The sequence below is a fragment of the Natrix helvetica genome (genome assembly GCF_964273705.1).
Source record: "Natrix helvetica genome assembly, chromosome: 2".
NCBI classification, from domain to species: domain Eukaryota; kingdom Metazoa; phylum Chordata; class Lepidosauria; order Squamata; family Natricidae; genus Natrix; species Natrix helvetica.
The window spans coordinates 26,717,655-26,736,716 of record NC_138552.1 but is presented as its reverse complement, the minus strand read 5'-3'; the positions used below and the strand labels follow the sequence as shown (position 1 = coordinate 26,736,716).

At 36.2% G+C, this 19,062-nt stretch overlaps 1 protein-coding gene across 2 annotated transcripts in view; it reads right to left on the bottom strand.

Moving 5' to 3' along the window:
• The window catches only part of NDUFS4 (NADH:ubiquinone oxidoreductase subunit S4), a 47,103-nt gene extending 28,301 nt beyond the window's left edge, over positions 1 to 18,802 (bottom strand). The window contains exons 1-2 of one of the 2 annotated variants that reach the window (XM_081945818.1): positions 18,608 to 18,802; positions 6,362 to 6,434 (exon numbers count right to left, since the gene is read on the bottom strand). In XM_081945818.1, coding sequence (XP_081801944.1) covers positions 6,362 to 6,434; positions 18,608 to 18,729 — 195 coding nt within the window. In that variant the 5' untranslated portion in view covers positions 18,730 to 18,802. The remainder of the gene's footprint in view (positions 1 to 6,361; positions 6,435 to 18,607) is intronic. The other variant, XM_081945817.1, reaches the window with a different exon arrangement.
• Between the last annotated feature and the right edge of the window lie 260 nt (positions 18,803 to 19,062).

Here is a 19,062-nt window from a genome sequence, read left to right as displayed (position 1 = left end):
TAATGACCTGCAATGCTCACTTAACAATGGCAACCAAGACTGTTCGAACTGTTCTTGCTAAATGATGTCACCTGACATTGTGCTTTGCCTTGCTTAGTAATGAAAATTCCAGACGCAATTGTTATTAACTGAGGATTATCTGCATTAACAGAGCCTTATTTGTAAATAAATTTTGCTTCCACCGTTCTGTCTTTGTTTTCTTTCTGCAATTATTGTTAGAGCAGAGACAGAGCCAGTTTCTGGTCACACAATGATTCAGTCTTGATGGGACTCAACTTCTGTTTTGTTTTGTTTTTCTGTCTCAAGCCTTAAAGCCTCCAGGCATCAGATCTTTTATTGCATCTATGTCTCAAGTAAGTATACTGAGAGATCATGAGATGATATCTACCTGTAAACTGAAATGGCTTAAATTTTAGCTATGAACTGCTGGGTGATTAAAGGATTGGAATAGAGATCTATATTCAAATCCTGAATTTTGTCTCATTATTAGTAGGGAATTATTCTTTTTTTTAAAAAAAAATATTTTTTTAAACATAAAAGACAACATAAAAAATTCTCATTCATTACATATAGTATGTCGTTTGGTTACAAGCTTTTGTGCATCCATATTTTCAATTACATATACAGTCACAAATTTTCCATCCAATATGACTAGGTACCTCACTTTCATTTTACATCATATATTCAATTACAGTTAATATTTCTTTCCTTTCAGCAAACCTAATTCCCTTGCATTCTTAATTATCTATTTAATAACAATATACCTTTATGTAATCACTTATCTCATTCTGATTATTTTTACAGTATAAAAGAATTTACCAATTATTTATGTTTATACATCACTACTTTCAATTATGCATAGTCCCACTAATCGTCATCCATCAAGTATGCTTATGTTCATTGTTGTCTTTGTACATCATACATTCAAACAAAAATATAGTTCCTTCATTTTTAAACAAAGTATTCTAAATGCTCATTTCATAAATATACCAATCTTTCATTACTTCCTTATTAAACTATTTATCAACAAGATATCTTTATAATATACATCACTATTAGTGTTATGCCCCAAGGCTATTCATGCCTTTTTTTAAAAAAATAAGGGGGCTGTTTTTGTGAAAAACGGGCTGTTTTGGGGAGGTTTGTGGAGTGCAAAAACTTTTTTTTCCTTTTAGAAAGCTCTTTAACTGATTGATGAGAATTACAATGATCAAGTGCTGTGCCAGCAGAAACACCTACCTATCTACTGTATTTCTCTCTATCTCTATTTCTCTCTCTCTATCCCTCTACCTACCTACACACACACTTTCTCTCTCCCTACCTAGCTACTGTATTTCTCTCTCTCTCTCTCTCTCTCCCTCTACCTACCTACCTACACACATTCGCTCTTTCCCTATCTAACTACTGTTTTTCTCTCTCTCTCTCTCTCTCTTTCTCTCTCTTTCTTTATCTACCTACTTACCTAACTACTCTCTCTTTCTCCCTATCTACTGTATTTCTCTCTCTTTCTCTCCCTCTCTATCACTCTATTTACCTACCTACTTTTTTTAAAAAAATTGCCTCTTCAAAACCTTGGTGTGTCTTATACTCCGAAAAATAAGGTACATATAACCAAAGTTGCACTCTCATTTGCCAATTTATTTCACAAAGACTACATTTCCCCCCTATATTTTATTTCAGTATATCTTTTTCAGAGACAAAGAAGAAAAGACTCTTTTGTCAATGACACAACCTTCAATTTAAATACAAAGCTTTGGTCATAAGGTTATTATAATCCTTCCACTGCCTGTGTCCAAGGTACAGCTGTCCTCAACTATGCTTTGAACTGGTACTAGCTACAAAAATATATTTGGATGGACACAGAACAGTAAAGCAAATCTTCAGTAGCTAAAAAGGGAAAACAAACAGAACTCTTTATAACACAAATTAAGCAACAACAATATTGTTCTTGGCTACACAAGGTACTCTTGAGGAGTGTTATTCAGTGTTGGGGTGAGTAGCAAGCAACTGATTAGCCCAACTAAACAGCATTACAGCATATGTAGTTGGATTGAACTGGACAGTCCATTTGAGATAAATCTTCAGTAATATGAGTGGCTTGGCTTGCACCCCTGGAAGTAGAGTAGTAGTACAAAAGTCTGGGGCCTGTTCCATATTTAGACTGTTAGGTATCAACAAATGCAATCTATTTGTTTCCTATCCATGTGTCTACATTTCTGTAATTCTGCTACTTCACATCACATATCTGATGGCACAGCATAAGCTAATTTGTATACTGTATTGTTTCCAAGGATATTTAAGGAATAACATGACTCCAAGAATTTCATTGACATATTTGTTTTGTCCCGCACTGGGGTGGAACATAAATTTGTTTTACAAGATTCCTAAAGTTCTTTAATAAAAGTTATAATCAGAAGCCACAATGTAGAATTCAAGAACAGAAAGTTTCTGAATATGTTCTGATTTTGAGTCCCAGAAGAAAATAAAGCACCAAATTCTAAATCATAAAAGCCCATTCCAATACACTTGTCCTTTTCATTTTATAAGCTTAATTTACAACCTTTGACTATTGGTAGCAAGTTGGTACTTACTCCTTCAATTTTCTAATGGTAAATTGTACTATCAGTTTATGTTATCCTTGCCTTTGACAAGGTTATCAGTTTAAATTTTTTTTACCAAGAAATCCACAGCCATTAAACTTAAAACAATGAACACATTTTATTACATTATCATGTGTCACTAAGCTCCAGAACATTTACTGAAGTCTACAAGAAATTTCCACACAAAAGTCATAATGAACTTTCCTTTTGGGCCTCTAAGCAAAATCAACCCAAATAAAGACAAATATTTCAACTGGCAGTATTCATTTGTCTGCAGGCTGAGGTCAAGCAGATCAAAGAAGCAAACAAGGGTCAGATAAATGCTTTCACGATACCCCCCCCCCCCCGAAAGGGAGACCATGCATTGCTGGTCCTCGCTATTACTAGTGGATGGGCAAACCATTGATTAGAAGAGAATAAAATCTGTCTTCTCCATTCTATGAATAAAAGATGAACTGAACTTAAAGCCACCCTTTAAGATAACTTGAACTGAGTTAGTTTACCAAAGGTAGCCTGGACAGTGTTGTGGCTCGCTACTTGTCTGCGGAGCTGGCAGCAGATTCAGACAGTGAGAAGGTTGGGGAGGAACATGGGCCAGTCCTGCAGTCTGGTGAGGGCTCTGTGTCAGAGGCAGAGAGGGGGCCACAGTTATGCCAGTTATCAACTGCCTTCAGAGTCAGACATCAGTGAGGCAGACAAACAGCTGGAGCCTGTTCCCAGTGTGTGCATGCGCAGAGTGGCCAGACGAAGGGAACAGCTAAAGAACAGGGGTTGACTTGGGAGTAAGGCCACAGATGGACGATGAATGACCCTTCCCAGAGGAAATAAAAGAGGAGCGAAAGGGGAGTGGAGTTTGCAGGAGACAATTAGTTTGCTTAATTGGTTTGTGACTCTCCGAGACTCCTTGCCAAGTTTTGCAGATATCGGCTTGTCAGCTCTCCAAGCCAGATAAGGTCTGTGACTGTAAATCCTCCCTTGAAAGACTTTGCTAGATGTGAATGAGCAGAATTCACAGTAAATTAATAAAAGGGTTTTTTGTCGTGACAAGGAGTTTGCTTCATGCTCTTGGGAAGCCTCGGTCAGAACAGACTGTCTGAGACTGGAATACACACATGATATAAAAGTGCTAGTATCTATTACGAAGTATTATAATATCCTTCCTTTTATACATAAAATCACATATTGCTGTGATTAACTGGTCAAATCTACATCAGAATATTTTCTGACTGAAGTCCATAATTTTAGAAGATGTTTCCCCTCTTTTTTCCTTATGGAAAAGTAGAGTGTTAGGGAAACTAGCATGTTAGGAATTCCACTTTCAATATTATAGGAAGATTTATCTGACACAAAAATTTACAATCATATTTATGATGCAAGTTTAGTGATAATTGGACACTAATATTAACAATAATCTCATTGTACCTACTACATAATATTATTTTAGCATAAAACTGAATAAAGAGAGCTATTTCTATATCTTTCTGGTTTTAAATGGAAAACATAATGAAATAATACTACCAATTAATTCAAAATTTGAGCTGGATTAAAAGACATACTGACATGGTGACTGAGGCCAAAAGTCTGCAGAAACGGTTGAAGGAAAACCATATGTAACACACAAGGGGAAACATAATTTATGCAATAGCATTGGAACTACTTTTGTTTCATATGTGAGGCAGTAAATCATGTTACAATACAATACAACACAATACGATAGCAGAGTTGGAAGGGACTTGGAGGTCTTCTAGTCCAACCCCCTGCCTAGGCAGGAAACCCTATACCGTTTCAGACAAATAGCTATCCAACATCTTCTTAAAGACTTCCAGTGTTGGGGCATTCACAACTTCTGGAGGCAAGCTGTTCCACTGATTAATTGTTCTCACTGTCAGGAAATTTCTCCTCAGTTCTAAGTTGCTTCTCTCCTTGATTAGTTTCCACCCATTGCTTCTTGTTCTACCCTCAGGTGCCTTGGAGAATAGTTTGACTCCCTTCTTTGTGGCAACCCCTGAGATATTGGAACACTGATATCATGTCTCCCCTAGTCCTTCTTTCTATTTAACTAGACATACCAGTTCCTGCAACCGTTCTTCATATGTTTTAGTCTCCAGTCCCCTAATCATCTTTGTTGCTCTTCTCTGCACTCTTTCTAGAGTCTCCACATCTTTTCTATATTGTGACGACCAAAACTGAATCTTGAAGAAATTCTCATAAGGAGTAGTAGTTATTACAAAATGTTGCCTCATTTACTAATTCTAAGAATTATTACTATACAGAAGAAAATAGGAAAAATATTAGTTACAGTTAGTAAATAATTCAATTAAAATTATACAATACATTGGCTTCAACTTGAAAAGCTGAGACTGCAATTGCTAAAATATTGAGAAAAAAACAAAATGCAACTGAAGTATACATGATTAAAGAGAAATGCCATATATTCAATTAAACTGTCATGTCTTTTTTATTTAATGCCCCAAAAATGAATAGTGAAAATTTCTCTACAATACATCAATTATAACAGCAATGAATTCAAACAACAAAACAAACTTCCCTTAATGTTACCTATTTTCCTTACTTTCTTGCATCCCAATCCAGCCATCCTAATAAGATGAAAAAAATAAGAACACTTCCTTCTGCTTTAAACTTTAAATTTATCGAATGGCAGTTACAAATCATCATCACCAATAAAAATTAGATACAATACTGAATTTGCATTGTGTCAAAATAGCAGTCTATAGCGACAAAATTAACCCTGTTGAAAGCTCCGTTATTATTGTAAGCTTTTAAAATTCATTTTTTTAAAAAGTGACTTTATACAGATCTATTCTAAGTGTGTTTTGTGTTTGCTTTCAGAGAGATTTGTTACTATTTTTCACCTCCAAAATTAAAACACAGTAATGTCAATGGAGATTATTATGTAAGCCATGATATATCAAGTCCCTTGAATGCTTTACAAAAAAAAACATCCAGTTAATGAATAATATAAGCATAAATATTACAGCATCATTATTTTGGTAAGAAGTCACACATTGTAATATACTGGAACCTAAAAATTATGAACTGGTAATGATTAGCAAAAGAATGCTATACAGTTGTTTCTAATTGTGATCCTTCATGCACATTTTGGGCAGAATATATGAGCAGATTTTACAAAAGATTTATAAGGGGAATTTTTATTATATTTTTTAAAAAAGGGTAAATCTAACAATTAATTCTAATGAACATTATTGAATCATGTATGATTTCATTCAGAAAAAGTATTTCAAAATGGCAAATTGCATATTAATACATTGCTTCCTAAATATAATACAGGTATAGTGGTACGTCAGTACTTGACTGCTTTAAAACTCATCAAATTTGGTACTCGACACATTTTGCCCCGATACTCATTTGTTTGATACTTGACAAGCAAACTAGAAGTTGTCAGTTGGCTCATAACTAATATATTATTCCTTAGTTTGGTACTTGTCTTTTTTGGTACTTGCTGTGCTTCCTGGAACCAATTAATGACAAGTCCAGCGGTACCATTGTAGTTATAATACATAATTTCATAATACGTGATTAAATATGTGGAGTCCACATATTAAACCTCCACGCATCCTTATCAAACTTGAATGCCTTTTTATAAGTTACCATAGTTTGTATTTTAATTGAAGAACTTTGATACTTTGCACTTACCCTGATTCCCAATTACAGTATACAATTTGTAGTACCTGATACACAGAAATATCTTCAAGGGAATATATACACCAGAAAAGCCTTACCAATTTTTGATCAACTGTGATAACTTGTGTATCTTGGTCCTGTGCCAGCTGCCATGTGGAAGTCTTCAAAGGCCTGCAATGCAAGATTTAAAGTGAAAAATTGATTTGTCCAATGAAAAAATAGAGAGATAAATATAGTAATGATTTTCATAGCAACGATGCACAATTCAGCCGAAGTCTTAATTGCAGGTTGGAATGAGCAAGTGATGACAGCCTTGAATTGGATTGTCTTTGTGATCATAAGTCCTGTAATGTACTCTGGATACAAGATATGCCAAGAACAGTGTTTCTCAATCTTTTTCCACCTGTGAACCCCTTCCATCCTTGTTTTTCTCCTGTGTCCAGGACCCATCACTAGATATGGACATAAGATGGTAACGGGTATGCTTTCTGATGTCTGCAAGGCAGCATTTGCAGTATTGTATACTTTGCTTCTCTGTGGCACCTTTGATACATGCCATGACCTCCTGTTACATGTTTTTCGCCTGTGCTCCCCTTTCAAATACCCTTGGGCTCCAAGGAGGCCATATAACTTGCAATTGAGGATTGCTAACCTAGAGTAGTACTGAAACAAGATGAAGAACGAATCCTACTGGGCACAGATAAATGTCTACATTAGGAATTATTTTTGGTAATAAAAGTAGTGAAATGGGCTTACTTCTCCATTCTCATGAACCTGTAGGTAATGGTCTGTAGCCTTATTTCAGATGATCAGATCCCTTTTGGGTAGAAGGAAGACTACGGAGTCCTTACTGGGTCATTGTGTAGACTAAATGGTTAGATTCACTCTGAGTTGAACTCCGGCTGGTTCGATAAAGGTGACTGATGTATGATTTTGTTCCATTATCTGAGACAAGATTCTGTTTGTTATTCCTGAAGAAATCGAGTCCTTGATATTATGATCTCTACCACCTGAGTTCCGGATTTATGTCTCTCCTGGTCAAGGCCTCCTGAATAGCGTCATGCAATTGGTTCCAAATGGCAGTTAATACCTCTTTGTGACAGGAATTGGTGCCACTTGTCTCGAAGTAGGCAGTTGTCCACCCCTTCTTAACTGTGTTTAATAACTGTCACTCAATCTCTTAAGAATTTCCCTTTTTAAATAAAACTTGTTAGAGGTGCTAGATGCTCAGTTCAACAGGCCCTGGAGAAATAAGTTATCTAGAGTCTTCAGCCAGGTTTTAGGCCAGGTCATAGAATCATAAAAGCATTGGCCACATTTGTGGATGACCGTTTATGGAGATTCTCAACCAACCAGGTCATTATCCCAAAGGTGCTTTTCAAAAGGCAACTGGATTTTCTTTAGTTTTTCCTTGAAAATGTTCCATTTCTCATCCAAGACACACACACACCAGTTGCCTTTATAGTCCAAAAACTAGGAAGGGTACCTTCTGAGATGTTTGCCATGCCCACATACCTTCTGTAGGCTCTACCCCCTGTCCCCCAATGTCATTGCCCTATACCATTACAGCTCTCTCTCCATCCTAATTTAACATCTACCAGTAGGCAAGGTCTTTTATTGGCACAGGAAGAGATAACATCAAAATTATTATCAGACACTCAGTTGTAGATTTTTAAACCAAGGATTCTGTTGAGACATTTATCCAGTGTCTATAGACTTTCAGGACCTAAAAAAACGACAAGCAGACCATGATTCAATCCTAGCAGGTGGGAGTAGTCTCCGGGTCCCCTGAATCTGGGGATTTTTCATTTCAACACTTGATAGGGTAGCACTCTGCACACAGAGCCAGATTTGGAAGTCCTCCTTTCACTTGAAGAACAGGTGGCAACCAAAGTTGTGGGAGGGGAGGTTGCCCAAGGAAGCAATTCATTTTGTGTGCAAATTGCTCACTTCATGGACTAGGAGGTCCTGCCCACAATTATTTATACCCCAGGGACTTTCCAATTGGAATTGCTCTTATGAATTCTGCATGGAGCTGTCCTTTACAAACACACACAGGTGTTCTGGTAAATAATATGCATGTTTTAGGAGTGTTCTCAGTCACACCTTGGCAGCGTAGCAATATGTTGGTTGCTGTTATTTATTTAGAATTGTTGTCAAATGCCTACAATCATTCACTCATATGTCTTTCAAATTAATTAAATAACTAAATAACTAAAATCAGCCTGTAGATTAAACAGCTTACCCATATGAGATTGTCTCTTTCCACTGCAAAGGAAATCTTGCCCAACTGAGAGCAATAAAAAACAACCCATAACTTGATCTTATCATCCAGTTGAAATCCAATCAAAGCTAGTACTATAAGAATTCATTGGCAATTAGTTACATTCTGTGAGGTTCTGTGTGGTAATAAAACTCCCTCTTCAAACTGGACTCCTAGTGAGTTACATGGAGACATTGATGTCATTTTATTGGTAAGAATATGGAAGTGATTTGCCTTTTTATGGGGATTAAAAAAACACACACACCAATTTCCAGTCTAACCTACAACCTTCAGGTTACCTGAGGGTACCTCCTCTGAATAATAATCAGGATTGCCCTGTCTAGCTTTCTTTACCTATATGTATGTAAAAAGTGCAAGACATTCCTAGGGAGCATGTATTCAATGTACCTTTTCACTCTGAACTGCTTAAACTTTAATGAACATCCAAGGCTTCACTATTATTCCTGACCAAAACACTATTATTTCATGGTGACATGAAAAAAAATTGTCATCTAGTTCTTGATGTTGCTAGCTTTAACCATAATTTAGTTTTCCTAACAATGCACACTGTCCATTATTACACAAGTTGGACAGTCATATAAAACTTCTAAATAAATAAACAAAGACACACATTTAAAATTGCTTTAATATATCTGAATAATAAGCAAATTATATTTTTCAGTAATTATTGCTTGGAATCTTGCTCACTGGAATTCTGAAAAAATGGTGACAGTTTCAGTTGAAGTTGAACAATTAAAATTACTAAGGCAATTGTTTAGTAAAACCTCAAAAATTATTTCAGAGAAGACTATAATATGAACCATATAAATGCATTGTATCACAGAACGTGAATCATATTTTCAGATTTCTATTAGCACTGTTGAAGTCAAGTATATGAGAGCTAAAAAGGAGCCATTTTAAATTAGAAGAAAAAAGTTTCTTGGTAATTCTTATTTTAATGGCAAAATGTATTTTCTGTGGCTCTCTCCAAAAGTCCTATCAAACACATAGAAAGACACTATTAGCACTTAAAATTAATCCTGGTTCAAATCTCAAACAACAGATTTTCAGGGCCAAATAACACTTACTGAAATTACAGAAGTATTTTTAAAACCTATCCCATCTAGAAACAATTACAATAGTTTAATCTAGAAGTTTCTAAAGCATGAACAATTGACACCAAAATTCTCTTTTCCAGGCATAGCAGATAAAAACCATCACCTATATCATCATCATCTACAGAACACTGAAAAGGGCACAAAGATACTGAAGTGGAATAGAAATCATCTATCGCCTATGAGGTTTTTTTCACTGAATATTTTCAAAGAACATAAATAACTGCTCTGAAAGTCAATTTCTGGTATATCTCAATTCTATTTTATCTCCACCATTTTTTAAAAAAAATTCACAGTAAGACATTATCAACTCCTCTATTTATCAGATCAAAAGTGCTTTGGTGTTAAATACTTAAATTTGGATTTAAATCATTACAAAGACGACTTAGTTTAATGATTAAAACAGTCATAATGGTAGATGGTACAGGATAATAAAAACAAGGACAAATAGGCTGAAAAACAGCTTTTATACATTCATACATCTATCTTAATATTTTGCTGTACAATTCAATTCCTTGTGATTTCATATATTTATCCATAAAATGTTGTTATAAAAAGACAGAGTGAGTTTCTTTTCCAGGATATTTTTTATTTTATTGCTCAGTCTAGTCTACAACTATAGTATCCGATGGAATCTGCCATCCAAACACAATCAAACCTAATCTGACAGTTTCTCAACTCAGGTAAAGTAATCTACCTGCTGAGTTGTGTTTTTTTCTCTTTTAGAGTTAAAAAATGTGAAATGTTTTAAAGATAAATTGGATTAAAACATGGACTTGAAAAATAGTCATATATTAAACTAGGTAACACCGAGTACTTGACACTCTCTTTTTCGTCCTCTTACACATATATCCCAAACAACATGAACAGAATAATTCTCTATTTTTGCCTTTTAAGATAACACCAGCTTGAAAAATATGCAGATGCTGCTTTTCCGAGATGTAAATAAATGCAATAAAATAAACCTAATTTTAACATTGGCTGTCAAGGTCAAGAACATACGTGGTCTCAGATATCAAAGCCAATTTGTATAGAAAGTTCACCTGTCTTTTGTAATTGAACTCATGACCCCTCAAGTACTAAATACATTATTAAGAAAGTACACTATTACTTAAAAATAAAGGGGAATCAGAATATTTTGAAGTATGGAACAGATTTTATGATTGGTATAAGACAAGATGACAAGACTGGAACAAATGTATATATTGTGATTGAACAGAAGGACAGACAATGTATTAAGTAGATTAATTGTTAATGGTCGAAACTAGCTGTACATAATGTGAATGTATGACCACTCCGACTCCGCGGTATTGCATTGTTTTAAATGTAAAAATAATATATACTGGGATTTGAACCCGGGCTGTATTATATCTTAGGCAGGAGTCTTAGCCAAATCCCAGTAAGGGTATGGCTAGCTGATGAGAGCTAATTAGCTCGAAATAGATCTATACTAGTCTCCCTTTATTTATTTATCAGTACAAATACCACACAAATATAAAAAAAAGGCAACATTAAAAATAAAAATATGGTCTTCTGCCTGCATGGTCTTCTGTGATAAGCTGAAGGACAGAAAGAGGGAGTAGGGACCTTCCTCCCATATTTAGGCATACCAGGGGTTGTAACACAAATACATATATATATATATATATATATATATATATATATATATATATATATATATATATATATATATATATATATATATATATATATACACATATACATATACATATACATATACATATATAGTACACTATTAAAAGACATTCAACTGGATGTTACAAGCAACTCCATAAAGTTTAAAACTTAAGCCTTTCAATATAATAGATACCATTAAAGAGGTATTTTAAATTCTTCCCTGGTATCAGATGTCTAAATAATTCATCATCAGTAGTCTTTATGCATATAGTTACTTATGAAAAGAAACAATACAGTACTTAAGAAAAAGCTACTTGCTAACCAAGAAACAGCTATCCTAACTGAATTAACAGGTTCCAAACTTTCTTTACCTAGAATATGTCAAGAATAGTTTTCATATGATACACAAATTAAAGAGAACAATTATTGTGCTCATTCAGCAATTTCTTAACTACTGACTAGTGCTGGAATTCTGTAATTGTGGGCTGACTGCTGGAAACTGTGAGAAGAACGGGGGTGGAAATATTATTTGCAAAACACCACAGGTGACCCCGTGCTTTGCCCTGCATGTTTTCTGAAATGTCAAATGTCTCCCCACAGATATATTCAGATCATACCAAGGGTGCATTAATTATCGCAATGTAACTCAAAAGTCAAATTATTTAATCCCAGAAGTGCAAGGAATGGTAACGTTCTACAACCCACCTCACATTGGAAAAGGCTATGTCCTTTCACTGTTCAGAGTGCTTTAGAACTGCAACATTTTGTTATTTATGTTAAATAATCCCCCAGTCATGAGATATATTCATCTTTTAAAACGTAAATGCTAGATACCAAACTAACCTTTAGCCAGATATTCCAGTTAGTAATTGCTGATCAATTGTAGGCAATATCAAATGTGAATGATTTTCAGGATCTATTTCAGTTTGGCTTCAGGCCTGTTTTACAGGATAAACTGTTTTACAGGATAAACTGTCATGTGGGGTAACCTATGCTGGAAGCATGATTGATTAGACATCTCAGACCAAGTTAAATAGAATTCCTCTTATGGGTAGAACTTATACTCAGAATTATTCACCACTGAAGGCTGAATGAATTGAATGGGTCAAGCCGACCTAGACATTGTCATAAACAATTCTCAATATTTCAATATTTGTTTAATTTATTTCTAAATATAATATATGAGGCTCATTGTAACAGTACCTAGTCCTAGCAGGTATCGGCTGACTTTGATAAAAGCTATAAAGTGCCCAGCCACATTAGTATTTGGATGGAAGACTGCCGGAATATTGTTAAAGACTCAGACTAGATTGGGATATTTTAAAAAAGAATGAAGTGGTGATAAAAAATATCTGACTTCCATATAATAAAGAAAGCTATTGGGAATATGTTCAGGTAACCACAGACTCCCCCCCACCCCAAGTCTTGTAAAGTCTCATCATAATGGTGGTGGTGGTGGCGGCAGTAGGTGTTCCTAGGAGGGATGAGCAAAGAATGCAGGGAGCGTTTGCCAAGAGAATATATTCCCAGTAGGTTTGAAGATCATTCTGGCTGCCCAGCTAAAGCAAGCAAGCAGCAGCAATGTAAGAAGATGCTGAAGCAGATTATCGCTTTAGTAACAAAAGCATTCATTCATACTGTGCGGAAAAAAGCAATGGTAAACCTATCTTGTATTTTTATTAAGAAAACCACATAGATAGAATATATACAATGACTGACAATCTAGGGCCATATGATAGGCCCTTTCAGGTCTAACATTAGACTATGAGCCAAGCTGTGAAGTCAAATTTGAAAGCATCTCTTTTCCACCCTGAAATCAAGTTTATAAACTTTAGGGATTAGGCCACCTTGAGTTCTACAAATTAAAATTGTGGGATATAAATCAAATACTTAAATATGTAAATCGGGACAGGTAGATTAATGAGTAGAATTTGAATTATTAAAAATAAATTATGACACTTTAAAAAAAAATTACTGGATGTTGAATGTTTATGAGGTGAACTCAAAGTGTTAATTACTTGTTTATCAGAAAGAAGGATTCTCCTCCATTAAAATACTCAGAATATACGAATCATTTCTATTAGGGTCCCAAATTAATGACAGGACATGGATATTTTACAGATGAGAGGTTCTTTTCAATTATAGTCTTCTGTCCCTAGAATTCATTCTGCTAAAAACAACATGAAACCTATGTTTTTATTTTTCAACATGTACCCTTTTATTTTCAAATTCATTTGAAGAATCAATTCTTTGATTCATTTCCTTGATTTACAACAGTTCATTTAGTGACCATTGAAAGTTACAACAGTACTGAAAAGTGACTTATGACCATTTTTCACAGTTACCACCTTTGTTGCGTCCCCATAATCATGTGATCAAAATTTAGATGCATAGCAACTGGTTTATTTATGACCATTGCTGAGTCCCAAGGTCATGTGATCACTTTTGCAACCTTTTGACAAGCAAAGTCAATGGGAAAGTCTGATTCACTTAACAAATGGGTTACTAACATATCAACTGCAGTGATTCACTTAATAACTGGTAAGAAAAGGTTGTAAAATGGATCAAAACTCACTTAACAATTGTCTGGCTTAGGAATGGAAATTTTGGGCTCAATTGTGATAGTAAATTGGGGACTATCTGTACTGTGATTTTGCATTTTAAGTTTTTGATCTGTACAGTTCAGTTTTTGAGTGGTTTAAAAATATAAATAAGTATTCTACTACAAGATGAGTTTTCTTTCAGTCTCAGGAATTAATGACAAACTACTACCAAGATCGGAGAGCAACTGGACACATTCCTAATCAATGTACTGTAACTGCTTACAAAAATATTCTCAATACTACTTTTTATATTTTTAAATGAAATCCATTTTAATTTTGTCTTAGCAAGTTACAATAGACGACTGATCCTATAAAAATAAATAATTCCACAATATTAATTAGATTCTTAATAGTTATGTGCATGTACTTTTCTTAGCTGTGTAATGAATTTGTCATGGCTGGTAAGCTAATTGGGGAAAGGTGTGGTTAGTATTTTGATGGGGGACCCAGGGCTGGGGATTGAGATGTTAGAAGGAAAAATCAAAAAGAAAACCATGAAACCACTTCAAAAAATGCCATGGATATGTCCATAAAATAGCAGGAATTGAGCTTAACTTGAAGAAGACTTTAGATTAATCTGGATTTATTCATTAGTTTACAACAGGGGTGTCAAACTCAAGGCCTCGGGAGAGGTCCGGCTTAGATCGGGCCTGTGGAGCTGCCCTGGAAACAGGAAAGGACCGGCCTGTGGTTCCTCTGCCAGCAAAAATGGAGCTCCATTTTCATTGGCAGAGGGTTGCAGGAGGCCGTTGTAGCGGAAAATGGACCTTGCAAGAGCCTCTGGAGGCCTTGCTGAGCTCCTTTTTTGCTGGCAGAAGGTTGCAGGACACCATCACAGCTGAAAACGAAGGGTGGGTGGCCCTTCTGAGCTCTGTTTTCGCTGTCAGAGCACTCAGGCTGCCACAGGCGCCCCAATACAAGTGACATCGAGCTGGCCACTCCCCCCCTCAAACACACCCGAAGTCAAATACAACCCTGATGCAGCCCTCAATGAAATCGAGTTTGACACTCCTGGTTTACAACAATTGCATGGGAAATGTATATGTAAAGCTAAGTATCATTGGAGTATTGTTTTGTTTCAAAGTTCCTTAGACTAATGACTCTTCTGAATATACAGTTTGTGTAAATTATGCCTAATATTGTTAACTTATAACCCATATGCCTAATATTTCAATGCTTTAGCAAGCCATTGAATGAAATGTACTTGATCTATTTTCAATGCTACACAGAAAGACAATTATTACTCTGAACAAGAGAATGGTGAGAACAGTTCCTGGATCAAGTGCATTTTGTACTATAAACTGGACTTAGCAACAGCTGAATGAGCATTTATAGCTTGATCTAAAATAATTACATTTGAATGTAAAAGTTTAATAATTATGTAAATATAATTACATTTATTTCCTACTTTACTTAATAAATTATTCTTTTCTTTTTGGAAAAAAAATAGCTGTGAAAAACTGTCTTATCATCAAGCTTACTGATTGAAAAACTGATTTCAAACACTGCTTGAAAATACCAGTTCTTTTTGATACAAAGACCTTAGAGATGGGGTTTCTCATGCCAACAATCAAATCTGTATTTTGTAATGAATAACATTCTTAGAATGTTAATGACTAGTTAACTTAACTTAACTTAAATTTATTGGATTTCTAGACCGCCCCTCTCTCAAAAGAGACTCAGGGCGGTGTACAGTCATATTAAAATAGTTGAACAGTAAATATACATGTTATAAGTATACAATAAATAAACATAGGACTGGAGGAGGTAGTAGAAGTTCCCTGTACAATTTAGTTAAGTTAGATTAAAAAATTTTTAAAAAATTTTAAAAAGTTAAAAACATTAACCTTAAAAGCTATCCCAAATAAAATATCCGCCAGGAGGTAAGAGTAGAACTATAAGTGGGCTAGGCCAGCTAGTCGGAACAGGTGAGTCTTAAGTTTTTGTCGGAAGGAGCGGAAGTCGGTGGTAGTTCTAATATTTGGGGGGGAGTTGCGATATAATGGCTGGTTTAAAAACCAGATTGGTCAAAGAGGACTGCTGGAGAACAATATTGTCAGAAGTATAAAAGAAATACAACTTCGTAGAATTTGGGTTGCAAATTCTAATTAATTAGAATTAATAAATTATATTCATGATATATTCTTCATAATATGTTCTTCTGTATTTTGATTTAATGGATATTTGGTAGCAAGTAGGGGTACACTGCCATTTTAGCTTTGAAAATGAGCATTCTCTTACAAAATGATGAACTAGCTTTTAATTAAGAGTAGCCTAAAGTATGCTTCTAATGTCTGATTCTATACTACTTAAGAGATGTTAAAAGAATATTACACAAACAACCATACCAATTGCTTCACTTCAAGGAATTGCTTAGTTTTTTAGGAATGGTATGAAGCATAATGTGCAATTTGCATTATGAAAGACATCCTTTTCATTATTGTAAAGCAGGGGTGTTGAACTCTCATCGTCATGGTGTCGTTACGTGACGTATTGTAACTTTCCCCCCCTTCACTAAACCGTGTGTTGAGCGTGGCCAGCATATGACACATTCGGCCCATAGGCCACAAGTTTGACAGCCCTGTTGTAAAGTATCATATTGTATGCAGGCATATACAATTAGGGTGTTTTTACAACATTCCAAATAACACTTGGATATATGTCATGTTATGTATTAATTTTCAATAATAAAATACTTGGAGCTAATTGGACTTTGGCTATAAAATGACATAAATTCTTCAACATTGTTTTCAATGGTTTTACATTTCTGAAAACTTTCACTTGGGAAAGTTAAGAAAAAATCATTTTGCACTCCAGGTGGAGGGAATTTTATTGCTAATTGTACCTAATTTTTATATTGAAATAAAGAGATCATGAGAGTCACTTTGATGTAATAGTTAAAGCATTGTACTAGAAACTGGGAAATTGTGAGTTCTAGTCCCACTTTAAACACAAAGCCAGATGGGTAACCTTGAGCCAGTTCATTTCTTTCAGCCCTAGGAAGGCAATGGAAAACCACTTCTGAAAAGCCTTGCCAGGGAAAATGCAGGAACTTGTCCAGAGGTCTTAGAGAAAATCGGAAATGATGGAATGGAAGAAAAAAATTACAAACAATATTGTTCTAGAGAAGAAAAACAATGGTCTATCATAGCATTGGAAGCATAAAACCACTGTCCACTCAAAAACTCATTTCTAAATATCCAAATTTTTGCAGTACATGGCCCATAAATAACAGACCAGCTATTTATGTGAAATAATCATTTTTGCTTTCTAACAAAAATATACAATTTTGCATTGAGAAGCAAATCTATACTTTTTGAACAAAAATCAAAATCTATCTAAAGAGAGTTCTGATTCCTTAGAAACTTAACCATGATAAAAATTCTAAATACCCCCTTCTATGTTTTAAAATTTTAATAGTATCATTTCTGTAGATGAAATTATTAAATTGTTTTGACACCCATCTCCCCTATAAGGCGACCCTGAGTGGATAGTTACTATTTCTAGGTAGTTGTCACTTTTTCATACACCCTGGAATCTAAAACAAGAAAGGGATTTGCAAATTTCTGTAGATGAAATTTGATTCAGTTGGCTACATACTAGAAAGAACAGCATTTTATTATTTTTTTATGCTGCCCATCTCCCTTACAAAGTAATCCTGAATGGATAGTTATTACTTCCAGATAGTGGTCACTTTTTTCACAAACCCTGGAATGTAAAAAAGAAAGGGAACTGCAAATATGGGAAGTTTTGAAAGGCTTATAAAGGTAAAGGTAAAGGTTCCCCTCACACATATGTGCAATTCGTTCCCGACTCTAGGGAGTGGTGCTCATCTCCGTTTCAAAGCCAAAGAGCCAGCGCTGTCTGAAGACGTCTCTCTGGTCTTGTGGCGGGCATGACTAAATGCCAAAGGCGCATGAAACACTGTTATCTTCCCACCAAAGGTGGTTTCTATTTTTCTACTTGCATTTTTACATGCTTTTGAAGTACTAGGTTGGCAGAAGCTGGGACAAGCAACGGGAGCTCACTCAGTTACGTTATGCTAGGGATTCGAACCTCTGAACTGCCAATCTTACAAGCTCAGCGTCTTAGCCACTGAGCCACCGCGTTCCTGAAAGGCTTATGTATCAATAAACCAGCCCATGTTCTAGGAAACATAACCTTCATCCTAGACACAAAAAGTATGCTTGTACATTATTTTCTCCTTACACAGAGAATCAGCGAAAGGTAGCATTGTCAGAATGACTGCTGCCATCATCCTATCTGGACTGATACCGACATAGTCCTATAGCCTCCATTGCTCGGATGTCAAGCTTCCCTGTTTCAGCCTACAACCACGTGTAGGAGGAATCCGACCAACACGCAAAACGTTTCACGCAAGTCTGAAAAGTTCTACTATTTCGGAGCATTTTCCTTCTCCGATGCCGCAGCGTCCGCTTTGTTTTGACAGCCTGACTCCCGCTACCCCCCCCCCCAACCCCAGAGATGGCAGAGGCGGGATAACGTCCGCTTCGTCGGGGTCTCCTGAAGGGATTCCAAACGAGGTGCGCAGCTTTTACAGCCGGAGAGGCGAAGCATCCTCAGGGCTCCGTTGCCGGTGCTGCCTGGAAGCCTAAACGCCTTCACCTCTTTCGCAGAACAGAGGTCGGGTGGGTAGGGAAAGAAGATGCAATGGAGTGGGGGGATCCGTCTAGCCAAGGAGCCACCCGCCCCTTCTATAGATACCTGGCCCCAATGGCGAGGACAGCTTCGCTCCTTCTTCCTCCTCCTCCCCCGCGCAGCAGGTGCCTCGCTGCAGCCGTTGTCATTGAGATCTCCCGCAGCAGAAGCACCGCCGCCGCCGCCATGATGGTGCAAACAGCTGCTTCCGGGAAGGGGTGTCGCTAGGGACAAACTACCTCCGTCCTCGTCAGGAACGCGAAGTGAAGCCGCTGAAATCGCCGAGCAGACGAGGAAGGCGGGTTTGGAGGGTGGTTACGGCCAATGCAAAATAAAGGGCGGGATAGTGGCGGGCATGGGCGATGTGGGAGGACGAGACTTTTTGGAGGGGTGGGGGTGGGATATATAGGTCAGTCCCTTCTGAGCGTTGGCTGGAAGGCAAAGCTTTAGGAAGTGGTTCCAGAAGTCGGGGAATTAAATCATTACCCACCATTGAGTTGACTTGCATCCCCCTGAAAAGA